Source organism: Heliangelus exortis, chromosome 3 (genome assembly GCF_036169615.1).
Source record: "Heliangelus exortis chromosome 3, bHelExo1.hap1, whole genome shotgun sequence".
In the NCBI taxonomy this organism is placed as follows: domain Eukaryota; kingdom Metazoa; phylum Chordata; class Aves; order Apodiformes; family Trochilidae; genus Heliangelus; species Heliangelus exortis.
In genome coordinates, this window is record NC_092424.1 from 32,376,557 (window position 1) to 32,404,515 (window position 27,959).

Sequence of the window (27,959 nt, forward strand, 5' to 3'; positions counted from 1 at the left end):
GCCCCACAGTGCCGGGCTGGCGTGGCCCGCCCCGTCCCCTCCCGGCCCGCCCCGCCGCTCTGAGTGGGCCCCGCGGCGCGGCGCGGAGCGGTGGGGCGGTCCGGGGCGGGGCGGTCCGGAGCGGCCGAACCCGGCGAGACAGCGGCGGAAAGTGCCACGACTCCACACGGCCGCGGCGGCGAGGAGGGACCGTGACCCGGCACGAGTGGGTAGGCGGCGGCCACCCTCCCTTCCCCCTCTCCCTGCCTCCTCCTCTTCCCCTTCCACGAGGGGGCATCGCCCCGTTGGACCCCACCGCCTGCCCCTTGCTGCCAGAGGGGCCCCCCCAACCCCTCCCCCCGTCCTACCCCCCCCACTCCCCGACTGTCAGCAGACGTGGAGCGGGGTGGGGACACCCACACGCGTCCTCCGCCGGCTCGCCCCGCCGCTCCCAGGCGCGGAGGGCTGTCCCTCCTGGAGCCGGCGAAGGGGCAGCTCGGGAGGGTGGGATCTCGGGTCTGGGGTCTGGCCACGTTTGCGGGGGGGTCGGGCGGATGAATGGCCCGCGGCGCGGCGAGGGCGGTGCGGAATGGCGGCGTGTGCGGCCACCGGGGAGGGGAGCGAGGGAGCGGCCGCCGCCCCCTGTCCCCCCGGACCCGGTCCCCGTCCCTGCCCGCTGCCCCCCCCCCCACTCCCTCCTCGGACATCGCCGCCCACCCCCGCAGCGCTCCAACCGATTCCCCCGACTGGAGCTCCGGCCTGATGAAATTCATTAATCTGATTAAGCTCGGTTAGGAAAGGTCACAGCTCTCAGGCGGTTGTGACTTACTGATTTTTCTTTCCGTACCTAAGCCCCCCACCTCCCCGCCCCCTTTGCCCCCAAATCTCTCCCGGCCCTGGGACACCTCCGACAGTTCAGCGTCAAGAGATGCTCGAAGCGTTTGAAGGGAGGCGGCGACCCCTGAAGCGGAGATCCCCGTCCAGCCGGGGGTCTTTGCAAACTGGATGCCGCCAGCTTTCCGGCGGGACGCCCCGCTCCCCTCCTCACCCCGCCGGGGAAGCGGTCCAGCTGCACACGTGGCCGGGTGCGATGGAAGAACCTCCCCGCCTGAAATGTCAGCTTTCCTCTTCACAGAAGGGATGCCAGCGACCTCCCTTCGCCCACATCGCTGGGAAAACGGGCTAGAAGGAGTCGGGCGAGGCGGGTGCTATCTGGGATGTGATCCCCAAGCACAACCAGACGGGGTCTGGTGGTGAAACGGTGCTTGGGGCTGGGGAGGGAAGACAAAATTTGTAATCGGCGCCGCAGAGATGAATCAAGCTGCAGATGAATTACGGTGCTGCTAGGACCATCGCGTGTATGTATATGTATTTTCTGCTTTTTTTTTTAATTATTTTTTTTCTAACTCTGAGGCTTAGGAAGGGAGCTGGCAGCACTGCCAAGGAGTTGCAAGAGCTAATGGAGCGCTAAGTCACGTTCAATTAAGTGGAGCTATCACTGTTGATGATCGGTGCAGTGTCTGATCTGGAGTTGCTGCGTAGAGTAACACACGCTGCCAGGAGACTGGAAATGCACAGTCACTTAGGCAGAAAATGTACTTAAACGTCTCTCTATCACAGTAGGGCAGAGAGAGAAACTCCAGGAGAAATATCAGTCATTTTATCTGCTGGCAGTGCTGCTGCCTTCTCCTGCTGCCAGGTGGAGGCCAGGCTGCTGTGGGGAGGGAGGATCAGGCCTCCCAGTTCCCTCTCCTTTGCCCTCCTCTGTGATGGAGGAACACTGGCCTTGGCCATGTCTCTGCCCCCGTACTGCCTTTAGGCAAGGGAAGCTGCAGCCAAGGGGCAGATAAGGAGATGAGACCTTATTTCTTTGAACTGGAGGCCAGGCAGTCCCCTCCCCAAACAGTGCCCAAACAGCCTTAGGTGCTGCCGGCTTCTTGCCCAGATGGCCTGGGAAATAATTCTGCATTTTGGAAAAATCACCGAAAGCTCAGCCTGGAAACCTGTGTGTTGGATCAGCCAGCTTTTGTGTGTGGTTAGGAAGGGAGAGTTTTTTATTTATTTATGTTTTAACCTTCTGGGAGGTGCTGTAAAGTAAAAGGAGCTGCAGGTGCGTCAGAGGAAGGTGTTGCTGCAGGCTATGTAGAGCTGGCTGCATGAATCCACTTTGCTCTTTCTCTGCACTTTGACACCCCATCACCTCTTGTTCTACATTACTCTAACCTGAGATGCCACCTTGACACTGTGGCAAAGTGACACAGTCCAAAGCTTTGGACTGCAGGGGAAGAAGTGTCCTGCTTACAAAGAACATCTTTTCCCATCTGTCGCACATATCCATGCCAGGAGGGGATAACATGTATTTTCCTTTCCTTTGCTTCTGCCCACCTCCCACTTGATCTGTCTGATTTAAGCCAGGGTTGGTATGCTGGTAATGCTGCAGCCACACTGAATTCCCATGGATTTCATGGAAGCGTTTGCAGGGTGGAGGAAAGGCTAAACAGCTGGAAAAGCATTAGCCTGGTTTTTCACAGAATCACAGAATCAAACAAGCTGGAAAGGACCTCTGAGATCGTCAAGTCCAACCCTTGACCCACTACCACCGTGGTTACCAGACCATGGCACTGAGTGCCACATCAGTCTCTTAAAAAACTCCAGGGATGCAGAATCCACCACCTCCATGGGCAGCCAATTCCAATGCCTGATTAGCTTCTCTGTAAAGAATTTCTTCCTAATATCTAATCTAAACCTCCCCTGGCAGAGCTCAAGTCCATGTCCTCTTGTTATACTGGTAGCTACTTGGGAGAAGAGACTGATTCCCACCTGGCTATACCCTCCTTTCAGGGAGTTGTAGAGAGTGATGAGGTCTCCCGCTGAGCCTCCTCTTTTCCAAACTAAACAACCCGAGCACCCTCAGCTGTTCCTCACAGGACTTGTGCTGGATCCCTTCACAGCCTCATTGCTCTTCTCTGGACCTGCTCCAGCGCCTCAATCTCCTTCCTGAACTGAGGGGCTCAGAACTGGACACAGTACTCAAGGTGTGGCTTCAGCAGCGCTGAGTACAGAAGAATCCCTTCCCTGGACCTGTTGCCCAAAGAATACCTAGCTGACTCTGGCAAATACTTCAAGACACTGAGCATGGCCCCAGTGATGTCACACTGCATGTCTGTGGGTTGGTTCATCCTGGAAATTGCTTGGTGCTGAAAAACCAGAAAGGCTGAGGGCTTTACTGGTTTTTCTTCCTTAGGACAAGTTGGACTTTTCCTTAGGGGTAACAGAGGTGACTGCACAGGCAAGGTGGTGAGGCAGGTCAGGTCTCTTAGCTGTTATCTGGGATGTTGGGAAGTTTAATGGATAATGAGAAAAAGCCACAGGAATGTAAGAGTATTCAGTGCACAGTGCTTCAGCTGGCTCCTTTACATGAGCAGGCCAAGTAAAATACTAGCTGTCCATCTTATTCCTGATCTGGCGGTGGTGAAAAGCTTTATCTGAGAAAGCTGTTCTGGGGAAGAAGTTCGCATATGGATGTATTTGATGATTTCCACTGTTCTGACTGGGTGAGGAATTGATCCTGCTAAAGAAACTCCATGCAAGTAAATGTGTTTAGTGTTGGATGTGAACTTGATTTTTCAAATGTGGACTGATAGCTCGTGGTGTCCCTAAGACCCTTAGGCACGCCACAGTCTCCCAAAACAGACTGGGTATCAGATTGAAAAACACCATTTTAGAGACAAAATCTCATGAAGGACCAGAAGGTACAGAAGGCAGGATGCTGAAGTCTTTAAAGCCTGGCTGTTGAGCCAAACATGTATGTGTGGAACATCCTCTAGGCATCAGCTAGCTGACCAGCAGTGGTGCCTTTGGTGCTCTATTTTTCCATGTCCTAACTATGGCTTGGTGCAGGTGGGAAGCACAGAGGGCAAGGCAGGCATGCGCCTGCCACTGTGCTTGAACTGGGGGACTGTGTCTTGCTGTCCAAATCTGGAAGCAAAATTTCAGCTCTTCAAAGGGCAAAGGCAACAGTGTCAGGAGATGCCAAAGCAGAGCTTCATTCCTGATGCTAATACTGCAGTGTGTTGTTTCTTGCATTTATGTATCAGGAAGTTCCCATGAGAAGACTTTTCCTTATCCCCCAAATGCCAAAGCCAGCCTGGTTTGATGTGAGTGTGTGTGGTAGTGAACACCCTCTCACCATCTTTGTGCTTCTGGAGTGATAGGCTCTTCCCTGAACGAGTTGTTGGGCTGGTCCTTTGCAAGTCTCAACCGCAGGAGGAACTTTACTGGTAGAACTTGCTCCTTGGAGTCAGCACTGGGTCTGCTAGCACAAGCATTGAGACAGGACCAAAGCTTCCCTTTGCCATGATAGCACTGCTGGGAGTAACTGCTGGCTGGTTGGTATTCTTCATTTCCAATTTTCTCCTGTCCTTGGGAATAGCATGGGGCTTCTCTGGCACAGTGGTGGGAGCTTGTAAATAGCCTGTGCGAGCATCTCGTCTACTTTCATAAGCGTCAGCTCCTGTGATGGCTCTTCCAGCAGGCCCATAGCTCCTTTAGGTTGGTGTGCTGGGCTGCTTTTTTCTTGTGTTAGTTTTTTTTGGAGGGGGTTGTTTTTGTTTGGTTTTTCTTTTTTTATCTAAGAAGGAGTTTAACGATAATCTGCATCATTATCTCACCTGGCTGTAAAGTCTGAGAGAAGGCAAGGTACAGGCAGCTTTTAATGCAGCAGGGCTGGGTGAGGCAGCCTGCAGGGGGGACAGAGTGTGGGTCTTGAATACCCTGTATGCAAGGGTGTCAGGGGGGACAGCAATGTGGGGTGAGATCAGCTCACTTTCTGCATAGTAACACTGTCCTCTTTCATCCATCCTCTGTGTGCTGTCTGCCTCTGTAGTAGGAGTTTGGGGTTTTTTTTCCACCATTCCCATCCTCCATGGCCTCCATCCAGCTGGTTTTGGACATGGCAGTAGCAGCTGGTGGGGTTGGAGTGCATTTGCCAGTGTTTGGTGATGCCCTAAGCTGGAGTAGCAAATTTTTATCTAAATATGAAGCTGTGGCAGTGTGAGGTCTGGAAGGATTTATTTTTGCCAATGTGTTGAGGTTGCTGGGTGAGGAATGCAGGTCCCCCTCTTCTGCCCCTAAAACAGCTCCTAGGTGTTTGGTGTAGCCCTCAAACCAGCACAAGGTCATGGATATGTGTTTTCCAGCCCTACTTATTATTTACATCCCGGGAGAAGAAATCCACCCCTTTTCACCCTGCAGGTTAGGATTAATATTTCTGTCCTGGTGGGGGTCATCCTGAAGCAACACCACCTAATCAGAATGGAGTGACCTGTCAGGAGACATGCTAGGATAGAGCATGCTGAGGCCATTTAAATGTGAAACAGCTGGGTCAGACGTAGTAGTATTAGTAGTATGCTTGCAGTATCAGCTGGCATCTCAAGCAGTGCCCTGGGGTAGAAAGTTGGCCCTGCCAGGGGAGGCTGGTTCCAGCTGGCACTGGCAGCCCTCCTGCCTGCCAGCTCTCACTTCACCTGGGATGCTTGGAGCAGGGATAGCTGGTCTGCCAGTTAAATATCCTTGCTCAGGCAGGTGGGCCTCTCCAGTGAGAGACTGCTGCTTTGGAGCTCCTTCCAGCTCTCTGCTCCCTGCTCAGGTGTGGGAGGAGAATTTTCTATTGCACTGATCGCACTGTCACCCTTTTTTCTGCACAAGCAACTCTGACCTGTGGATTTGGTTATGAGTTTGCTGCTCTGGTAGTTAGAAAGGAAAGGGCTCTGAGGACTCTCCCTGTGAGCACTGAGGTTTTGAAAAGATACTGATCTCCTTAGTTTTATTCTTACTTTTGCCTCCTCCCCTTCCAGCCCCTCCTTCCTACCCTCCCTCCCTCCTCCACCCACAACCTCTTGAAGAGGAAGTTTAATAATGTTTACTGTTAAGCGTGGGGTTGGGAACTGATAGTTGAGGACTTTCTGCCTTTTCCTGACTATGTTCTGAGGCAAAATAGCAAGAAGCCACAGCCTGGCATCTCCTTGAAAGTGCCCCTTTGCAGATTAAGTACCTTGACTTCAAGAGGATGACTTCAACACCTAGGGGTTCATGAGTCACCTGGTAGCCATGCGGAGGTGATGCCCTGATGGGGGGAAAATGTGAGTGGGACAGCAGAGAAGAGATGGGCTTGAAGACTAGGGACAGGGTTCAGTTAGCAATGAAGAAGAGTGGGGGTAGGGGCATCTTTCTTTGTGTGTGGTTGCACCCTTCCTGACAGATTGCAAGCCAGGCAGAACGATCTTCATTGCTGCTCCATATGTTACAGGTGGAGAAACTGAGGCTGGAGAGGAGAGTGGGGAGAACTCTGTGCCTGCTTTGCCCACCATCCACTAGCAGAGGTGGAAAGAGGAGTGCCATATCTAGCGTTCCCTTTTTCAAGTCTCACACGTCTACTTGTGGGCATCTGTTGAGGAGATAATTAATCACCATAGGTTTTTTTTGTTTTGTTCTTTTTTTTAGCTTGAACTTATGACTTTTGCATCTCAAGGAAATGGTTGTGACTTAGTTCTCTGTGTGATCTCTGTGCATGCAGCATCATTGGTGGGGTAGTTCTCACTGCTGAGAGCAGCTACCCAGCATGATATTGCATGCATTCTCCTTGCTGAGCTGGGCAGAGGCCAGCAGTGCTGCAGGATGCAGGTAACTAAGGGAGAAGGCCAGGGCTGCTGCAAAACTGGGAAAAGCTCTCCTTTGTATGCTTTTCCTTCCAGGGGCATATTTTGTTCCAAAGCTGAGACCTGGATCTGCATCTGGGTGCAATTAAAAGTCCCAGGGAGAGCCCAGATCTTGGCCAGACTGCACCAGAGTCTGAAAACTGCCTCAAGGCTGCAGGTACTGCCTAGGGTCACAAGAAAACATCTCATTGGACACATAATGGGTAATTACGGATGGCTGTCTGTGATTGCACCCCTGTTTTCTTCTTCCCCTTTGTTTTTTCTGGAGATTAATTGCTGTGGTACAACTGGGCCACAGTGCATAGGCAACGTAGTGGACGAGTATAAACTTGGGTGTGCATTGGCAGGTTGCCTGCACCAGAGTTGTGTGAATCTTGAGCGTTTGTCTTTTCAATGTGTGGTGCCATTTGGAGACAGAGGTGCCCATGTGAAACTCCCTGCTCAGAGAGACTGTTGCATCTCTTTCCCTCCTCCCCGTCCCTGCCACTAACTGTTGTTCTGCTGTCTTGCAGGCACAGGAGAATAAGGCAGGATGGATGTGTACGACCCTCAGACGCTGGGTGTTATGGTCTTTGGAGGTTTTATGGTGATATCAGCCATAGGAATCTTCCTGGTGTCCACCTTCTCCATGAAGGAGACATCTTATGAGGAGGCCTTGGCTAAGCAACGCAAAGAGCTTGAGAAGACCCAGCAGCAGAAAATAGAGAAAAAGAAGAAAGAGAAACCTGTTGAGAAAAAAGGAAAAGCAAAGAAAAAGGAAGAGAAGCCTAATGGGAAGATCCCAGAGCAGCAGCTGACTCAGGAAGTGACTGAGTCTTCCAAGGAAGTGATTCTTGAGCCTGCTGTGGTGCCTGACCCTGTAACAGTTGAGTCTCCGATTGCAGCAGTATCAGTGCCCCCCCAGGAAAAGGAGAAGCCCGCTCCATCACCTAAGGAGAAGAGGAAGAAAGAGAAGAAGGTGGCAAAGGTAGAGCCTGCTCCTAGCCCAGTCTTGACTTCACCTCCTGTCAGTGTCCCCAAAAGTTCTCCTGTCTTGGAGGTGACCCCTAAAGAGGTGCCTGTTGTGGCTGTGCCACCAGTTGGCACACAACAAAGTGCTCCAGTCATCAGCTCTGTCACCATCAAGAAAAGCAATTCTCTTCCGACCCATGAGGAGCAGAAACATGATGGACCTGTCAAGAAGAAGGCTTCATCCAAGAAGAAGAGTGAGCCAGGTAAGGCAAATTTCCTCTGCATATATCCCCATTGAGTCAGACAGCTGCGCATGTTGGTGCTGTGAAACCAGAACTGTCTTTTCCTGAGGTCTCTTCATTTTTCTTTAGTGCTGGAAACAGGGCAGCTGTAGAAAGGTTGTTGCTGGTGAGGTAGACCATGTGTGCCAAGGGTAAGGTGGGTTGAAATAGGCTGTATTGGACTGCAGTTCTCTCTGAGGGGAAGTAGAGCTGAAGTAATGAGTTTATTGACCTGTTTTCACTACTTGGTATGTGGCTCCTTGGTCTGTCACACAGATGTTGGGAAGTTACAGGTTCCTCTCAGATTTGCTGTTGTGTTGGGCATTTCTGAGTAGATCTGTACACTGAGAATGAATGAGGTATATGTGCCTGTACTGGGAGAGCTAGCAGCTGCCAAGGTGCTGAACATCTGTGTGGAAAGCCCAGATGGTGTTTTCTCCTTCCTCTGCTTAATATAACTTTGCAGGAGCTCTACCACTCCTCGTTCAAGGAGGTGGGTCACTGCTACAGTTTCCTCCTTCTTCAGTGGAGGTGAAAAACACCATGGTGGAGGAAAAGAGGATTGAAGGGACGTTATAGAGCGAGGGACTGTTGATAGGATAGATAGAGCAAAGTGACTTTGGATATGTCAAAAGGAAGGGGGAACTTGCCTGTCGTCTTTCATGCCTCACTTCGTTGATTTGGACATGGAAGAGATTAAAGAAGGTGGTCTGGAACTTTCCAGTTTATAAAATCTTATTGGGGAGGGTAGAAATGGCTCTACTGTAGCCTAATTCTTGCCTCTCATTGCACCAATGTGAACAGTTTGGGGGTTATTTTTGGCCAAGTGATAATTACAGGCACTAAAAATTGGAGTGCTTTCAGACCTGTAGAAGTGCTCCTGTATGGACATGTGAGAGAAATTTCTTAAGGTGTCCTCAAAGATGTGGGGTGCATAGGTTTCATTTCTTCTTTCATTTACCAAAAAAAACAACCAAGGAAAAAGACACGCTTGCTAGAAATGCTTACTTGCTCCAGCACATTCAAATCTAGGCTGCTGAGTATTTTCTGGCAGTTTCCATAGCCATGTTTTGGAAGCAGACCTGCTACTCAGCAGGACATTTTGTGGCTTCTTGTCTCCATGACTGGGTTAAAACTCTTGTATCTGCCCCACTGAGGAAAGGATTTTGCAAAAGGCCATCTCCAGGTAACGATGAGGTTTGAAATGTTTTTAGCCGCCACTCCTGGAGGGTATCACAGTGATGGTGCTGGGGACACCAGAGGTGGCTGGTTTGGCATGTGCCCACAGGGATGCACTTCTCTAACACTGAAAAACATGGCCCTAAATCCAAGCTATGACAGCTGAGGGAACATGGATGGGAGATGAACTTTTAGCACTTTTGAAGCTGGGAGGTTTTTTTGCTGCTCTGAACATCCCCTCCTTTGGGTATGAAGTGCAGATCCTGCATGTCTTAAAAGCCAAGAGTGGTAGCTTATCTGCTCCCATGCTTTTTCAAAGGAAATCTCTCTGCAGTATTTTCTCTACGATGCTGACTGCAGTTTGACCAAGGTGTTGAGGGCAGCCTTTTAGAAGCTGTGTTCTCTCCTCCTCGAAAGCAGAAGCAACAAATTATCGTGTGGCAGATAAAAAGGAGTGTTCAAAGTGCTCAAAGGCATGCGCTTGGCACTGAAACAGATGACAAGAGTTCTGTGGGGTATTCTTCTCTTGTGTGGTTCATTTTTAGCTTCCTGCAGAAAAATTTGCTTGCAAGATGCTAGCATGTACTCAGATCCCAGGTCTTCAGCTGTGGCAGCAGGAGCCATGCTCTCCCATAGGACTCCTGTGGGTACTTGATCTGGTCTGCAGCTTCCCAGGCGTGGGGCTCTGCACAAGGGCCATCCTTGACTCCCATGTCCCCTTGGGTCTGAGAAGTGGCTTTTCAGACCCCTCATCCCCGCTGTGCTTTTCCCACGTAAGCTTCGCCAGAGGGCAGCAGCTTGTTTGGCCTCTTCCTTTGGCAAGGCGCGAGGTTTCCAAACTCTGTGAATGGGCTCGGCGGCAGCTTGGGCTTCCTTTTGCCACAGCTTGGCAGGTTGCCCCGGATCCCTTTGCCAGATGCAAGGTGGGGTTTGCGTTGTGCTGGCCTTGTGCAAGGCTCGCTTGCGCAACGCCCCCGGGACATGGTCAGAATTTTGCATGGTGGATCCCTCCACCCAGCGGGACCGGGCCAAGGGAGGTGATGTGCTGTGCTGTCCTGCATCTCTGCTGTTGCTGGTGGGTGAAGTGTGGGCCAAGCTCTTGTGGCCCCGGTTGCACGAGATAATGGAGCTGCCCTGATGGGAAGTGGCTGCTGCTGAGGAGACAGATTTTGATGCTGGGAGAGCTCAGTTCTGCCTTCTCAAATGGATCCACCAGAAGCTGGGAGCAAACAGTGTGTGCTGGTGCCCCTGGGTGTTCCCAGGCTTTGCCACTGTGTTGCTGTGGTGGGGTGACCATGGCTGCCTGCCAGATGTCCATCCAAGCACTCTCACACACCCCCTCCTCGACTGGATGGGGGAAAAATTAAGAAGGGGAAGTTTGAGTTCAAGATAGAGACAGGGCAATTATTTAGCAATTGCTATCATAGGCAAAACAGACTTGACTTGGAGAAAATTATTTAATTTACTTCCAATTAAAATAGATGACAAAAAGGAGACAAAATTAAAGCAACACCTTCCTCCCCTGCTCTTCTTCACTCTGTCACCTTCCTCCCCTGCTCTTCTTCACTCTGTCCCTCCACAATCTTGTACCTGCCTTCCCTGTGTGGTCCAAGGGGCTAGGGGTTGTGGTCAGTTCATAACAGCTTCTCTTTGCTGCTGCTTCTTCCTCACACCTTTCCCCTGCTCCACCGTGTGGTCCTCCAGGGACTGCATCCTTCAGGATGAACTTGCTCCAGCATCAGCTCCTTTTCCAGAGGCTTCAGGGGAATCTGTGATCCCATGTCTGCAGCACCTCCTCCTCCTTCATTTCCGACCTTCTGCTTGAGGAATCCAAGCTCTGCATTCAAGAGACCCTGATGTTGACAGCTGTAGAGGCTCTGGGGCTACTGAAGTCCAAACTGCTTTTCTTCTGAGATTTTTTAGGAAAATAAGCCTGCTGGGCATGGAAGCATTGTCCACCACCCTCTATCCCTCCTGACCACGTGCACTGTGGTCCTACTACAGCATAATGGTTCCTGATACTCCTTGGCTTTCCTGGGTTAGCAGAGGGGTAGGGGGAGAGTTGGAGTTGTGTTCCCTTAGCAAAGACCTGGAATAACCTGGCAGGTGAAAGGTGTCAGATGACCTTGCTGTGCTTTGCATCACTGGCACCCTGCATGGGGTGATGTCCCTCAGCAAGGTTGTATCGCAGTGCAGTCCAGCTTCTGATGCCCAGCATATCTCTGCTCCCTGGCACTGGCAAAGCATTCCCAGCTCCTACTGGGAATTAGTGAGTTTAATGGAGGATGGTAGCAGGGTGGCGGGAGCTATAGTAGAGCCAGGCAGAGGTAACAGCTGCGTCAAGAAGCAGAAGTGTGGTAACTATAATCTCCAGCACTTCTCATATTGCTTTCAATTAGAAAAGTATCAAACTTGACTGTGGAAATCTGCGTGGATGCTGATGTGAAATGGCAATTTTGGGCTTAAAGCCAGCTGGGATGATGCTACTCAGCTCTGTCATCAGCTCAAGCAATCCTAACACATCCTCTTTCCCCTGTAGCACCCGCAGACTCAGACGGGCCCCTCTATCTGCCCTACAAGACTCTTGTATCCACTGTCAGCAGCATGGTGTTCAGCGAGGGGGAGGCCCAGCAACTCATTGAGATCCTGACGGAGAAAGCAGGCATTGTCCAGGACACCTGGCACACGGTAAGGCTGCCAACATGTCGCAGAATGTTTAGGTTGGAAGAGACCTCCAAGATCATCCAGTCCAACCTTTGACTAACACCACAGTCAACTACTAAACCATGTCCTTAAGGACCAGGTCCAAATGCCTTTTAAATGCCTCCAGGTATGGTGACTCCACCACTGTCCTTGGCAGGCTATTCCAATGCCTGACAACCCTCTCAGTGAAAAAATATTTTCTAACATCCAGCCCTGGTGCAGCTTCCATCCATTCCCTCTGGTCCTTTCAGTTTACTAAGGAGAAGAGGCTTTTTCCCTTCTCGCTCCAACCTCCCTTGAGGTACTTGAAGAGAGTGATAAGGTCTCCTCTCAGCCTCCTCTTCTCCAGACTAAACATCATCATGGCCACCTGCTGCTGGGGCTCTGCTGAGCTGTCAGGAGGTGCAGAGGGGAAGGTGTCATGTTTTCTGGCCAGCTCGTCCTGAGGCTCAGACATGCAGAATGGAGCTGAATTTTCTCCTGGCTCAGAGGGCAGGATCCCACACATCTTGGGTGGAGGGATGGGTCTGGAGGTGGTGGTCCCCACTGATGTGACGCCCTTCTCTGGCAGGCCACGCAGAAGGGTGACCCAGTTGCTGTCCTGAAACGCCAGCTGGAAGAGAAGGAGAAGCAGCTCGCCACTGAGCAGGAGGATGCAGTTGCTGCCAAAAACAAGCTGAGGGAGCTGAGCAAGGTAAGTTCTGTGTGGCCGTCCCGGCACCCCCGACATAGGCTCTGCTCCCCATGGCTTGCCATGTACTTCCCACCCCCTGCATGTCATCCCCTTTGGAGGTGAAGTCCAAGGGCTTTCTGGGCCCTTCACCTGTTTGCTATTTTCTCTCCCAAAATGGGAAGAGTTCCATGCCTCCCCTCCTCTCCTGGGCCTGATCCAGGGAGGCACCAGCCCAAAAAGTCTCAGGGTAGTGCATATTGGCAGCCACAAGAGAAGCCAGGGAAAGCCCTTCCCAAAGAGACTGCAGCTCTTAGCTGCTTTACGGAGGAAAAGAAATTCCTTCTCATCTCTACCTGGATCCCCTGAGCTGAGGAGGTACTCATTATTCCCTTTTTCAGGACCCTAATCCTATTTACAGCCTCCTTGCCTGACTCGGCCCCCTACCTCCACCTCTTTTTGGCTGTTGAAGAATCTGGCAGTGGAAAGGAGAGGGCACAGCCATCCTATGCACTCGAGGGCTGTGCTGAACCCCTGCCTGTGCAGCCCACACAGGGCAGCAGCACAGCATTGCCCAGATGGCCAACAGAACATCACTGCTTTGGCAGGGGGTGGGAAATGGTTTTTTTTTTTGGTTGGTTCGTTGGTTTTTTTTTTCTGTGTGTGTGTAATTTCCCTGTTTTGCTTCAACCTTTTTGTGGTGTTATGGATCCTATGGAGTGCAAAAATAAAATTCCAGGGTCTTTCTCCTCTTTCTTAGCTGGCCCAATGTGGAGCAACAGTGGCATCCAGTGGTCACAGAGCCCAAAAACAAAACACAGGAGGAAATGTAAGAGCTAAATGGTGTAGCTGGGCACAGAGGCAGCTCTGAAAAGGCTGAACCTTTAAGTCGTCTGTGCTAGGAGGCCACTGGTTTTGTATCCCCTTAGAGCAGGGAATCTCATGCACTGAGGACTAACTGGGTGACTTCTCTCCTGGAAGGAACTGGCGGTCGAGCGGGCCAAGGCTGTGGCTGTGGAGGGCAAACTGAAGGAGCAGCTGCTGACCCGTGAGCGGGAGATTGCAGCGGTGCAGGCACGCATGCAGGCCAGCTACCAGGACCATGTCAGCGAAACACAGCAGCTCCAGGGCAAGGTGAGCCCCACACTGTGCTCTGCAGCTTCCTCTGGCTGCCAGGTGGCTTTTGCTGGCAGATGGGAGGTCATTTGGAGAAGACTGAGATGTGTGAGTGGACCAGAGCCTCAGGAAGGGGTGAGACCCCTCGATGCTCCTGGACCATGGTCCCTGGGGGAGAGGAGGCATGTGGGAGCATCCTCATGGGATGTTGGGGTCTTTTGGGGTTGTCAGCATCGGTAGACGTCTCCCTGTGTTGCCAAGTCTCTCTTGCTCATTGAGTGGGATTCGAAGGGGCCAGCAGTGGCATTAACCCCTGTTGGACTTCTCTAGATCCGGACCCTGCAGGAGCAGCTGGAGAATGGCCCCAACACGCAGCTGGCTCGCTTGCAGCAGGAGAACTCCATCCTGAGGGATGCCCTCAACCAGGCCACCAGCCAGACAGAGAGCAAGTAAGGCCGGGACAGGGGGCAAGGGGCAGAGCATGGGGCACCCCTTGGCAAACCCTGGGGTTGGCTGTCCATCGTGCTTAACTACCCCCTTTTTTTAAAGGTGCTTCTACAGACACCCCAGCTAGTAGAGGTAGAGGAGGGAGTGAGGAAGAGCTTGCCAAATGGCTTTTTGGGGGCTGGCAGGGGAAACAAGGATCTTCTTCCTAAGTGGAAGGGTAGGGGAATTCCTTTCTTGCTTTGGGATCACCTGTGCTGATGCTACAGCCAACAGGCAATGGAGGGGGTGAGAGGGCGCCAGGAGGCACTGTGGCATTTTCTCCCATAGGGGAGCTCATAGTTTCAAACTCCAGAAGAAATGTATTTGGCTCTTTGATGGGAGTGATGCTGCAGAGAACTGAGACCTGCCCAGTGCGTGCAGAACAAATGGGAACTAGGTAGAAGAATTTCATACTCCTTTTTATAGAAAGTCTGAACTAGCTGATTAACAGTCAAATAATTACAGAGCGGACTCCAGCTGCTTTGAGCTGTTCCTCTTGTGTCTGGGAACACAGATCCTTGTGTCCTTTACTTCATGAGAAAGGAATGTCTCCTGTGTTTGAAACACAGCTTTTGAAAGTGATTTGTCAGCTCTTTCCACTCCCTCCCTGAAGGACCAGGCGTGTCCTAGAAACAGCCGATCTCAACCACTGAGATATTTCAAGTCCTGTAGCAGGCCCACAGGAGGATGTGTCCCCCCCTAGGTAACATCAGAGATGCTTGACTAGCCTGCAGGCTAAAACCCTGCTTCTCTTGGTGCAGGCAAAATGCTGAGCTGGCCAAGTTACGTCAAGAGTGCAACAGGCTAATGAAAGAGCTGTCTGAGAAATCAGAGGTGCTGCAGCAAGAGGAGCAGCAGAAGAAGAGCTGGGAGATCAAAGTGGTGGCCTCCGAGAAGCAGATTGAGCAGCTACAGGTCAGGCAGGCACCGGCAAACCCACTCCCCTTGCAGAGACTGTGTGGGTGGTTAAATGGCATGGGATTTGTGGGCTTAGCCATGGGAAGAGCTTGGAGTTTAATGAGCATCCACAGTTGGAAAGCAAGCTGCCTTGCAGACCTCTTAATTGCCTCTCCCCATTAATTTGTCATATGCAATGCCATGTTTGTGCAGCATCACCAGCAAAGTCCAGGGAGCGCGATGCCCTAGTTGAAGCTGTTGGTTTTGCTCACCTGTGAAGTGCATGAGCCTGGTGTGAAGGTGTGGGGCAAAATCCTAGATGGTGCACTCTGCTGAGCCCCATCAGCCCTTGCTCAAGTGGATGTGGGTGCTCTCTCGACTTAGCTGTATTTAAGCCTGTTGTTCTCCCTCCTTGGTACAGGAGGTAGAGCTTGTGGCTTTTGTGTTGTCACGAGGGTGTGGTTGGTTTTGGGGTTTTTAGGGCTGTTTAAAGGACAGTTCCCAAACAGAGCCTCTGAGCATGCTATTGGCGGAGGAGCATTGCTGTCAGACCAGTGCAGGGAAGAGCATTTTCTGGGCAAGGTGGCAGCACTCCTGCTGGGGTTGGACTAAGCAGGTAGCTGGGAGTATTGATCCCAGGCACCCTGAACCCAGGAACTTGAATTTCATTACCCCAGGGGTGGCAGGGTGGCAGACAGGGTAAGGGATGTGATGCATCCCTCCTGCTAGTGCTGTCATCTCCAAATTGCACTGGCCTCTTTGCAAACGGGCTGTGTGCGCCAGAATGATTTTGTAGAAATGAGCAAGGAGCCTTCATTATCCTCATTCTGAATTTTTCGGGTACCTGGTGATGCACATCTCTTCTTGTTGGGTGGGTTTTGGCCCCTGATGCTTGTGCAGTTCAGGAACAAGGAAGGGAGTGGGGGCATGCAGCTGACTTCAAGGCAGAAGCCATCTTCCTAGTTCAAAACACCAGCTTCTAGGCATGGTTTTAGGAGATCTTCTCCAGGGCTGTCAGCTTGCTGCACACCTTAGTACTAATTAAATAAATCATACTAGCTGGAAGACTTTAAAGCCAGCAATGTGTTTAAAGTGAGGATGTGCTCCACAATAATACCTGGAGCTCTGAGCTGAGGAAATGGTGTCAAATCCTCAGAAAGTGGAAAAATGCTGGTTTTTTAGTGGTTTTGGAACCCCATCACTCAGACAGAGATGGGGCTTCTGATCTACCTTCTTTTGTGCCCTCCATGCAAAGCAACATTTCTCCATCTGCCAGGGTGCAACTTGTATTTGTAAGGCTGCTGATCTGCAGCGCTCTCCTCATCTTCCCCTCTGCCTTCCCCCTCAAAGTGCCTTTCTTGGCTAGGCCTCTTCCTCACTGCTTTCTAAGATGGAAAATAAAAAAGTCTTCTCTGGCCCAAGCCACACAGAAAATTCCTCTCTATGTGGAAACACATGGCTGGGTGTCTCCATCCTACTAAGCACCATGGCATTACCTCTCCTTGCTGGTCTGGAGCTGTGTATTAGGACCAGGGCTTTTAGAGGTTTTCAGAGCTTAGCTCTCTGGAGGGGAGGATGGCCATGGTCTTGGCCCAGAACTGAGACGTAAGGGTGTTGTCTGCTCTCCCACTTAAGGGCTGGCAAACGATAAAACACGAGTGTGAGGCATGATGCTTCATGCAGAAGGGGAACGTGGGGAAGAATGACTTAAACCTCCCCCCCCCCAAAAAAAATCACAGCTTGAAAATAATATTAGGTGATACGTGGAGGGAGCTTTGTTTCAAATTGGCTGGGGTGCCTCTCACGCTATGGAAAGCCTTCTCTTCCTGCTGTGCAGGCTTCCCAAAGGGAGATGGAGGCAACACTGCAGAAGAGGCTGGACGAAGTGAGCGAGGAGCTCCGCAAAACCCAGACCAGCTACAAAAGCTTGTTAGCAGAGGCAGAAAAGACCAGAGGACAGCAGCAGAGCATTGCTGGTGAGGACCTTGGATCAGGGGTAGCTGTGGAGCAGGCTGGGAGCTTTCAGGCCTGGGTGCTTGGTGGGGCTGGTTGCAGCAGGACGGTAAATGCAGGGATGAGTTAGGCTGCCTGGTGTCACTTTGAGCGAGACATGGGACTGGTCCATGGTCCTATCCTAGGATGTCACTCCAGTGCCTCTCCCCTGTACTTTTCAGTGGTTTAAAACTGGAAAAGGGGAGATTTAGGTAAAATTTATTTCCTGTGAGAGTGATGAGACACTGGAACAAGCTGTCCAGGGAAGTTGTGGATGCCCCCTCCCTGGAAGAGTTCAAGGCCAGGCTGGATGGGGCCATGAGCAACCTGATATAGTGGGAGGTGTTCCTGCCCATGCATGGAGGGTTGGAAACCAGATGATGTTTGAGGTCCCTTCCAAGCCTAGCCATTCCATGATTCTGTGCCTCCTGAAAGCATCCATGGCCAGGGCTTCTTTGGCCAAGAGTCCTGCTTGCGCAGGGCAGGGTGGGAAGTCTCCAAATTTGTTTGCACTTACTGTGTTTCTCATCTCCAACAGAGCTGCAGGCCAAGCTTCTGAGCTCTGAAGCAGAGGTTAAAAGCAAGTTGATGGAGCTGGACAATGTGAGGAGGAAACTGCAGGATGCCTGCTCAGAGAATACCAAGCTCCTGGAGAGGATCAAATCCATAGAAGCACTGCTGGAGGCAGGCCAGATGAGGGAGGCAGAAAAAGACAGAGACTTGCAGGTCACACGCTCATTTAATTGGAGTGGGAGGAGGAGAGGGCGTCACACTTCTCAAGCTGCTGTTTTTGCACTGTGTTAACACAATACTTGTGTTATCTTTCCTCTGGGATCCCCTCTGGGGCTGACCTGCATTGTATGCCTAGTGCAAGTAATGAAAGTACTTTCTTTCTTCCAGGCAGCCAATGAAGCAGAAATGAAGCAGCTGCGGTCAAGGTGGGTCTAGGTGCACATGGAGGCTGCTATAGCACCTCCAGCTTGCTGTCTGTGTGTGCCAGGCTTGCCCGGTGCTGAGTCCTGGGGGTAAAAGCTTCCTACCCTCTCTGTTAGGCAGGCTTGGGGACTGCAAACCGGGCCAACACAGCTGTTTAAAATATGAAGCAGCTCCAGTGCTGGCCGCAAGTAACAGCCAGTCCATTCCGAAGTGAGACTGTAATTGCTGGCCAGGCACATGGAGGCTGACTGGCCCTGCAGGATAAGAGGTTAGGGTGGTGTTGATGCTGGAGGTGGGATGTCTCTGATCCAAGCCCCTGCTCAAAGCTGGGCCAGTCAGAGGAGACTTTCTGAGGATATTTCCAGGTATTTCCAAGAATGGAGATTCACCACCTCTCTGAATCCCTGTTCCAGTGTTTGACAACTTTGCCTTCCCAGTGCAGAAGGTTTTTCTGGTATTTGATTGGAATTTCCCATGTCATGATTCATGCATGCTGCCCTTTGTCCGTGTGCTGTACAACTCCAAGAAGGCTCAGGCTCTGCACAGGGGAGGGTTTCTCAGATAATCCCACTGCCAGCAAGCATCCAGTGTCACTTCAATGGAGGGCAGCAGTTCAGTTGTCCTAGGTGACTTGGGTGGTTCTTGTCAAAGACTTCAACCTTCCTTGGTCTGCTTGAGCTGAGGCTCCTTTGAGGGCAGATGGTGGAGGGTGTGGAGAGAGGTTGCAGGTGTCTGGATGGTAGTCCTGATTTATGGTTACTCAAGATAGTAGGATGATGCTTTCAAAATGCAGAGCTGTGAGCTATCTCAGTCTAACAAACCACGGACAGGAGTGTGTTGGGAGCAGTCCTAGTAGTGTAAGGTGAAATTTGTAGCTTTTGGATCAGGTTACTTCTTCCTCTTGGCCTGGGTGAAGAGAGAGAGCCAGCTACTCACTGATATTGCTGATAAGCCAGTAGAAAACTAGATTCCATGCCAGCTTTGCCATGGACGTGGTTTTTAGTCCCCACTCCCTCTTATTTCTGCTGTGTGTAGATCCCGGAGCAGACCGGGATAGGAAGGGCTGTGGTCCCCTTCTGGACAGCTCGCTACCTGGGAGGGAGGTGGATGCTGAGACTCACTCCTGCATCCTGCCCTTCCAGGCTCCAGGAGAAGACAGACCAGCTCTCATCCTTGGAAAGGAAAGCCACAGAACTGCGAGAGGCAGTGGAACAACAGAAGACAAAAAATGACGTACGTGAGTGAACTGGGCTCAGCTTTTGCTGCTCTCAGTTTTTTCCCTGCAAAACTCACATCTCTGGGATTTGAATGGACAACCCATTTTAGTCAACTACCGATGGCTCTGTGGAGCAGCCAGAGGCTTTTCCTTCTCCACAGAGCACCAGAGGCATTGCTTTGTCTGGTGGAAAGCCCAAATCCCCCTGGCAGGTTGAGCTGCTTCAGCTGATGGGCTGCAGCACACAATGTGCTGCCTGGGTGCAGGACCTGGTAAGCCAGGGAGATCCTACCCCAGCAAGGTCAAGTCAATCCATGACAAGTGGTCCCTCATTTGTCACTCTGCTGCTATCCCTCTACTGCAAGGTGGTATCAGTTGTCTAGAGGCTACCTAGCAGCCCTCCATTTAGCCTTAGTCCTCTCTAGGTAGTTCTAAGCATTCTGAGGGTTCCTTCTAGAACTCCTGCCTCCATCCAGCTCTGCTCTGCTCCCCCAAGGCCACCATCTAAGTGATGTGGTGCATTGGGCCACTGCAAGAATGGAGGGGATGGATGCATGGGGGTGGGATGGAGGATCCTTGACAAAAGTGATAGGCTGATGCCCTTTTCCTTGAGCAGAGACTTTGAAATCCTCTGCAGTGCCATCAAGCAGCTTTGTGGCCTTTGGCTTGATGAATGGCTTATTGCCCTCTGTGTGTGGTCTTGGCAGGACCTTCGTAAGAAGAACTGGAAAGCAATGGAAGCGTTGACCACAGTGGAGAAAGCATGTGAGGAAAAACTACTTGCTGCTATGAAAGCAAAGGTGAGCCTGGCCATTTCCCTCTAACAGTGATGCTGGCATTGTAACGGAAACATACAGCCTCCCTGAGCCACCAGAGATACTTGCCCTGGGTTGCCTGCTTCCTCTGGGGAGCAGTGCTGGCCCAGCCCTCCAGCCAGCTTCTCCAAATCATCGAGGGCCATGTATTCCCAGTACAGGTCATGGCTGGGGAACCAAGGAGGTGGGTGAACTGGAAGGGACTTTTTGTGGTTCTCAGCAGCAGCAGTTTTCTTTGTTTCCTGGTTTCCCTGTTCCAGCTCACCTCTGTAGGCACAGAAAAGCAGGACCAGTACTGATAGCCTGGCTGGCAGGCACACAAGACCTTCATCCCATGCGAATTTGTCCTTTTTTTACAGGAAGAGCTGGCCCAACAGTTGGATGCGCTCCAGGCCCGAACCAAAGAGACACTGCTCTCTGCCCTCCCTGGAGTTGTGGTGTCCTCACAGCAGGTGGGCATGGGCTTTCTCAGACCCCTGCAGAGCCTCTACATCATGGAAAGAAACAGATGCGTAAGTGTCGTTTTGTTTCCTTGTCCTCTTTTTCTCACACTCAGGATTATGATACATGGCTACAGGAGTTTAAGGAGAAGACTATGGATGTGATGAAGAAGCAGACAATTACAACAGAGCTCACGGTAAGTGAAGGGGCTGGAAAGTGGAGTGGTGAAGGAGTGCCTGAGGCTCGTTCATTCCTTTTTCTCACCTCTCTCTCCATCCCTTCCCTCTCCTTTCAGGATTCAGCACTTAAATTAAAGGAGGCAGAGGAAGCGCAAAGCACTTTACAAGCAGAATGTGAGCAGTACAGAGCTATCCTCGCAGAGACGGTAGGTTGCAGCTCTTTGCTCTGTGTTTGTCTTTCCCTAGAAATACCTTTTGAAACATTTTCTGGCATCCCAGGCTGCCCAAAGGGTGGGCATCCCTCGGAATGTTGGGGGTCTGCTGTGTGGAAGATTATTTGCCAGTGAGACAGGGAAACAGAAGAAACCTGAATTCCTAGAGCTCTTCTTCAGTCTAACTGTGTTGGAAACCTTCCTGGTGGTGGTGGTGCTGGGCTGTGGCACAGCAAGGGGTCATCAGGAGAGTTTGTTGAGCCAGCCTAGGAGCTGGGAGCCTATAGAACCAGCTGGGGGCACCTAATTCTGTCACCTGTGCTTTGGCCCAAATGTTTGGAGTGGTATTGCCAGAGCTTCCAGCCCTGACTCTCCTTGGCTTGGGAGAGCTGGAGGAGGTTTAGGCTCAGCTGAGGCTTTGCCAACAGGAAGGAATGCTGCGAGACCTGCAGAAGAGCGTAGAGGAGGAGGAGCAGGTGTGGAAAGCAAAGCTTACAGCATCTGAAGAGGAACTCCAAAAGGTGCGTGTTTGGGGCACATCTGGGTTTGTCACTTGTGGAGCTGAACAAGAGCAGTGGGGCTGTTTGCTATAAAAATGATGGTGGCCCTAACTGTTCCTGCCAGCCTTCAGCTCTTGAGATGTGGGCACTTTATCCTCTCCCCAGATCCAGCCCTGCTCTCACCAAACCAGCACATAAGAAGCCCACCTCATGTAGGAGCTAAGCCTTGCGTGTGCCTAGACCCTGCCAGTGGAGCTGGGGGAATGATTGCAGCTCTCCCGTTCAGGCCTGGTAGTTAGGAAACCTCAGCACTGCTTCAAGTAATCCAAGCTCTGATGCTTGGAAATTGGGCTGTGCCCTCCTGGTGGGCTCGACAGAAGGAGAGCACGTGTAGGGCTCTTGGATTCCTATTTTCTGAAGAACTTGGCCTGCTCTCAAAACCCAGGCATTCGTTGAGCCTTCAGAAGGGAGCTGAAGTCCAAGCCACGTACTGCATGTGATTTTGAGTACATCTGTCTTTCTAGCTCTGGGTACTTGCTCTTCCTAGTTAAAAAGCCAGCTGGCAGCTTCCAGGGAGCTGTTGTTGTCCAGTTTGGTGGGGAGTGTGTTTTGTGAGTTCTTATGACTTAGTTGTTGTCTAGGAGAACTTGGCTGGCTGTGCCTGTCCTGCAAAAGGGACTTTTAGTTATCTCCTCCTTCTTGAATGCAGAACTGAGATGAAGATACTTTCCACGGCCTGGCTGCTCCCCATCTGTGGCATGGGGTTTTGAAGTTAACTGGGGCTGCAAGGAGATGGGGGAGCTCTTGTACAAGAGATCTTTGGTTTCTCAGCTCATTTCTGCTGCCAGGACTACTGAGGGCTGGTGTAGGATTGCATGGGGATGACGTGGCCGCCGGCTGGTGTGCGTGATGGGATGAACATCTGGTGGTTAGGGCAGGTCCAAGAGCAGTCCTGCCTCTCTGTGGAAAAGAGGTGAATTCCTCCTTTCTGAGGAATTCAGCAACTGTGGAGTCCTCTTCAAAAATCAGTCCAGGTTGAAATGCAGACCCCATGCCTTTTCTGTTAGCTTGGCTTCTCCTCATAGCAAAGCCCCATGATACCTCATTGGAAAGTGTACCTGGCTGCTTGTCCAAACCACAGGTGCTTTTAGTAGGAAACTAGCACCAAGCCTAATGCCAGTTTCTTGGGTGTTGAAAGCTGACTGCAGCCAGCTGAAGTTCTGCAGGCAAAAGCTGTTGCCTTGCTGCACAATTTATGTCCTGGGCTTGTTGGATTCGTATTCCCTGGGAAGAGGAGTTCCTGTCCTGCAGGCCGTGGAGCTCCACTTTGGTGTCAGGTCTCTTCTCCACTTGAGTACAGGATGAAGGGGGAGAGGTGGGAGTGGCACACTTGCCTGTTCTTTTGGTTGAGCAAAAGATGCTTGGTGTCTGCATGAGATTACTGACCTTCTCTAATCATTCTGGCTTAGTCACAGCTCCAGCTGAAATCCCTTGAAGACATGGTAGAGAAGATGAAAGCAGATCTGCAGAGCACAGACCAGGTAGGGTTTTTTGGGTACACAAGAAGGTCTTGTACCCATCTGGCACCTGTGTGTGTGTGGTTCTTGGGCTGAGTCAGAATTCACCTCCTGACTTTCCCTGGGGAAGGGAGGCTTGGACCATAGGATATCTTGGATGTGTTGGTCATCAAATGATCAGCCTCTTCCTGCTTTCCTCCCTTTTAATCCAGATAAAGGAATACACCTCTCTTCTGGAAACACAACTGGAAAATCACTTGGAGACAGCCAGCTCTGAGCGCCAAAACTACACAAAAGAAGTTGAAGTTGTAAGTGTGGTGGCCATTACCTTCTTAAACACTTCTTTTTTTCTAATCCTGACTCACTACCTATCCATCTTTTGGGGACTTGGGGAGTGCCCTGGCAATCTTGCATCTTTGGAAAGGAGGAAAAAGCAGAGGGAGGTGTTTGCTCTGGTCTGGTTTGTAGACACCTAAAGTCATGACATCAATTGGCAAGATGATAGGACAGGGAGATCTGTATGGAGATGCTGTCCAGTGGACCTCGGTGGCCTGTGGCATTTCAGGGCCTCAGGTGAGAGAGAGCTGTCTCACAGCCATCTCTCTGAGGAGGCATCAGCAGGCAGGTTAGCAAGTGATACCATCATCATGGCCTCTTTGAGAACATGTTGCATCATAAAATTGCTTCCTTGGGCCACAGGGCTCCGAAACAAGTGACTAAATGGAGTGCTCTATTCCTTTCTGTTCCTTTGTTCTGGCAGTTGAGGCGGCTCTTGTCAGAGTCCCAGGATCAGCTGGAGGCAGCAAAGTTGGAAGCACAGAAGCAGAGCAAGGAGCTCGCCCTGGTAAGGGGGGACCCCCAGAACTGCTTCACTGCTCTGCCTGGGGCTGGTTTGCAAACCCAGCTGTGGGGCTGGCATCTTCCCTGTGGGTTTGGGGAGGGGAGGAAAGCACAGCCAGCACATGGGGAAGCCTGGTGCTGCTGATCACCAGATGTTTGAGACCCCAGAAGATTTTTCTTTGCCTGCCTTTCCTCACTGGTTGGGAGTGCGAAGGAAGGGAGAGCTGCAAGGCTCGCACAAGCTGGCAGGTAGCAGAAAAACCCAACCACCCTATCACTGGTGGGGTTTGGGTGCCTTCAGCATCCACCCATCCATCCATCCATCCATTCATCCATCCACCTCTGGATGGAAGGACTGAGGCTGTACAGGCTGTGTATAAGGGTCACTTGGAAGGCTGAAGGGTGGGTCTAGGTCCAGGAGAGCTAACAGGCCTGCCAAAATCACGAGGACTTTTGTTTTAAAGTGATACTTTGATTCTGAGAAGCTCAGGAGATGCTTTTTTAGATCCTCAGCAGTTCTGCTGGCTGGCAGAGCTGCTCAGAGCAGAGTGAGCTGGGAGTTGGATTTCCCTTGGGTGTCATGACTTTTCCCAGCCTTGCAGCTGCTGCCATCCAGCTTGCTCACCAAGCTGCTGCAGCCTGTTATGATCAAGGAAACGTGGTGCTGGGTCATCATTAGTCTTAATCTCATTAGGTAGGTGGATAGTTGTAAGTGTGGAACAGAGCTGTGTTCATCCAGTGACCTTCCCTTTCACCTGGCCAGGGCATGCTGCTAGCTGGCAGCTTGACTGCCAGTGCTGCTGCGATGCTCTGGTAAATGGAGTGGAGGGTGGTTTAGTCAGGGGGATAGTGTTCAAGTAACTGTCTCCCCAGCCATGCCAGCTATGGTCATTGGTAAAATGAGACCTTCCACCCTGTCTTGACTACTTTGTTTAACAGCTCAATTGTATTAGTGCAAACCCTCAGCCTTGGCTTTAAACGAAGGTGCTGAGGGATCAAAGGAGAGCAGACAGATGCTGTGCACACCAAGGAGCTGTAATGCCTTAAGCTGCCCGAGTTGGGTATCACTGTCCTGTGTCTAGCAGAAACTGAGGTGGTTTTCCAAATACTTCACTTGCTCATGCAAGTGAATCAATGGCAAACTGTATCTATAGGTCCTTGTGAGACTTGTAATGACTGCAGTGTGGGCATTTGTAACTGAGCCAGGCTTGCTGGTCCTCCTTCCAGGTCAGGCAGCAGTTGAGTGAGATGAAGAACCATGTACAGGATGGAGAAGTAGTGGGTTTACAAGCTGACCCAGGCGAGCCTGCGCCCCTCAAGGTTAGGGTGGGGAGACTGCTGCCTGTGGAGTTGCTGGCCCTTAACCATGTCCCCTGTCCTGTCTCACCATCTCTAACTGCATGGAGAACCACACGTGGCTTTGCTCAGGGCTGTCGTGGCTGTTTTGTCTCCCGTCCTGTGTGTTGGGGAGAAACCAACCCCCTGTCCTTCCAACCATATGTTCTGTTCCCACTGGGAACATGTTTCCAGCCAGCTTTCACCAGGCTGTTCCCCTTGGGGTCCCTCCATCATGGCATCAGGCTGGCAGGTTTTTGGGGGAGACAGGCAGGAGATGCTGCAAGCCCTCAGGCCACCATTGCCACACAATGATGCCATGTTTGGCTTGGGTCTCCTAAGAGTAAGGGAACACCCCAATAGAGCTGCCCTGGGATCCCTTCCCAGCTGGTGGGGATTAAGATTACAGCAGCTCTCTAAGTCTTGCCGGGCTGAGGGCATTAGCAGCGGCTGTTCACTTTCAGGCTGACACCTCTCACTGGTGGCAGTGCTGCCACGAGCCGGGCTCTGTCTCTCTCCTTTAATCCCATTAAGTGTGGAGCCTTCTCCTGGGTGTGGGGACCTGCCAGGCACATCCTTCCCTACAGGATGCCTCTTGTCCCAAGTTCCAGCTGACACTGCCTGCAGAGCAGGCAAAATTTTCAATGCAGAGCCAAGCCCCAGGCTCATCATCTGCATCCTCCCAGCTTTTGTGTGGAGAGGAGTTGCCAGTACCTGTTGTCCTTTGGTGCCCTGGGGAAAGCTTCAGTTTTAATTTCTTCTGTTTAACCCAGCTTTCTTGGCATTGTCCTTGCTAGCTCCTCTCCGGTCTCTTGAATATTTAATTTCTGGCAATTTTCTCCTTTCCACAACACAGTTGAAAACTCAGCTAGAGCAAAACGAAGCACTAGTGGAGAAGGAGCAAATGCTGCGGCAAAAGCTGGCACTGGAGCTGGAGGAGGTAGGTGCAGGCAAGAAGGACATAAAGGTTTGCCAAGTCTTTAAATGGGTTCTTGGCTGCTAATGAAGCTCAAGAGCTAATTTGAAGAGTTAATTTAAAGGTTTCTCCCCATCCCTATCTGCATCTCAGACAGCAGTGCATTCCATCACAAATCTGAAGAATTTCTTGCATCAGCTGTGATAAAGCCACATGGTAGTGCTGGTCCCTCAAATTGCCACTCTCCCAGTTCCCCCCATGCTTTTTGCCAGTTCTTCCCCTTGAGGGTTAAGGGCTTTAGGTGGGTTTCATGCTGCTTCTGGCAAGAAATGCTGTCTTCCTGGCAGAAGCTGGATCAGCAAAAGCAAAGCATTGCAGTTAGCGTCCAACTGTCTGACAGCAGGTGGATAAACCTAACTCTTCAACAGAGGTAGACCCTGGGGCAGAATGGGATGCAGAAGGTGCTTATGTGCTTGTATGCTTATTGAGTATGTGTCCCTCTTCCAGGCCCAGAGCTCAGCATGCAGTTTGCAAGCAGAACTGGAAAAGCTGAGACTGGCTGAAAATGCAGCAGCTTCAGACACAGAGGAGGCTCAGCATCTCAAGGTGATTTGGCTGTCCTGCTCTTTTAGGCTTGGTGTTCACCCAAGACAGAAAAAAAACCTATGTCTGAGCAGCACTAAGGATGTAATTTATCATTATTGATGGTGAGGCAAGGTAGATGGTTCCCCTATAGGAACTCCCTGCCCAGGGCTGGCTGTGAGCTCCAACATGACTGCATGACAGCAGGGTGTAAGTCACATCCATGTTGGCCAAGCTGAGGGAAATTCTCTGAGCAAATGCTTTTACAGGCTGGGATTTTCACATATTAGGGAACTGTTCTGCTCCCATGAAGTTGTCTCAGTCCATGGCATCTCTGGGGACCAAGAGTGAGCTAGTGGGGTGACTCTTGGCCCTTTTAGTGAAGAGGGAGCTGAGTGTTCCTCTGGCTTGTGGCCACCATGGTGGCTCAGTGCAGACCTGAGGTGACCTGAGGTGTTTTGGATGGGGGAAGGTCATCAGATGGCAAATGCTTTCTTTTTACTCCCATGCAGGAAAGACTTGAAAAAGAAAAGAAATTAACAAAGGACCTGGGCCAAGCAGCAACCAAACTACAGGAGCTACTGAAGGTTACCCAGGACCAACTGGCCAAAGAGAGAGAAACAGTGAAGAAGTTGAAAGAACGGCTTCAGGAAACGGTAGGGGTGGTGGCCATGGCCCCTAGATGCCAGCAGACTGCATGTCAAGGAGTGATTTAAAACCAGAGGCAAGGTGGCTTTGCTGCCAGGAACGACTTATTTGACTGGCTTTTGGGAAGCCCTGGTACCACATGAGATAATGGTCATGGTTCTCCCTGCCCAGAAGGCAGGAGCTGGCCCATCTCTGAAGTGCTTTGATGCTAAAGATGCCATGAGAATAAGGTTGAGATCCAGTTGAGTCACCCACCTCTGTTTTCTTTCTGCAGGGGGAAGAGGACAGTTCGAAGGAAGGGACTTCCGTTTGATGAGTCTGTGACCTAGACCTTGCTGTTCAACTTACCAAAATGCCTTACACATTCCTAAAAATAAAAAAATATGCTGAATTTATTGTAGATAAAGATACAAGCCATTAGTGACCCAAAACCTAGTTTTGAAACTTTAAAAAAAAAAAAAAACACCCCAAAAATCCAACCAGTAAACACCACAGGTGTATGTTTCTAAGAAAATCTTTATACTGTTTTGTACAACCGTTTGTTCCCCAGGGAGCCACTCCGACTGCGTTGGAGTGGGGGCCAGAGCTTCACCCTCCTGTTGCAGCTGAACCCACGAATGTGTGAAAAGGGAAGACTGTTTGTACATTAACCAGTGCAATTATTATTATCTTTTTTTCTTTTTTTCTTTTTTTTTTTTTTTTTTTTTTTTTGAGTGAAAGAAGTGTGAAAGAAAGACCTGCCATGAAGGAAGCCTCTCTTTGATGGGTGGCTCTTGGCATGTATCCTTTTGTGTATTTCTGGGCGTCGATGCAATTAAAATGACGTAGTGAAAAGAGCTTGTCCTTTCTTCA

General features: G+C 51.1%; 1 protein-coding gene across 8 annotated transcripts; it reads left to right on the forward strand.

Annotated features, from left to right (window-relative positions):
• Window positions 1–2: 2 nt before the first annotated feature.
• Window positions 3–27,941, forward strand: RRBP1 (ribosome binding protein 1). Of its 8 annotated transcripts, none has more exons than XM_071739908.1 (25): window positions 3–209; window positions 1,118–1,337; window positions 7,208–7,909; window positions 11,646–11,794; window positions 12,381–12,503; window positions 13,461–13,613; window positions 13,926–14,044; window positions 14,843–14,996; window positions 16,816–16,954; window positions 17,509–17,696; window positions 17,871–17,908; window positions 19,049–19,139; window positions 19,830–19,922; window positions 20,297–20,389; window positions 20,494–20,574; window positions 20,674–20,763; window positions 21,198–21,290; window positions 22,739–22,810; window positions 22,999–23,094; window positions 23,547–23,630; window positions 24,854–24,946; window positions 25,818–25,901; window positions 26,385–26,483; window positions 26,972–27,115; window positions 27,382–27,941. In XM_071739908.1, exons 3-25 carry the CDS (start codon window positions 7,228–7,230, stop codon window positions 27,418–27,420), a joined length of 2,997 nt encoding a protein of 998 aa, XP_071596009.1. In that variant the 5' UTR covers window positions 3–209; window positions 1,118–1,337; window positions 7,208–7,227; the 3' UTR covers window positions 27,421–27,941. The 8 variants fall into 8 exon arrangements, with proteins under 8 accessions (XP_071596009.1, XP_071596011.1, XP_071596010.1 ...); XM_071739910.1 differs by lacking the exon at window positions 1,118–1,337 and adding an exon at window positions 4,194–4,367; XM_071739909.1 differs by lacking the exon at window positions 1,118–1,337 and having other exon boundaries at window positions 3–205.
• Window positions 27,942–27,959: the final 18 nt, after the last annotated feature.

Excerpts from the sequence above, each read along its gene's own strand:
- RRBP1 (XM_071739908.1), top strand. The coding sequence starts at position 7,228 with ATGGATGTGTACGACCCTCAGACGCTGGGTGTTATGGTCTTTGGAGGT. Across the intron at positions 17,909-19,048 it reads ATGAAGCAGCTGCGGTCAAG|GCTCCAGGAGAAGACAGACC; the intron begins GTGGGTCTAGGT and ends CTGCCCTTCCAG. Across the intron at positions 23,631-24,853 it reads AGAGCAAGGAGCTCGCCCTG|GTCAGGCAGCAGTTGAGTGA; the intron begins GTAAGGGGGGAC and ends TCCTCCTTCCAG.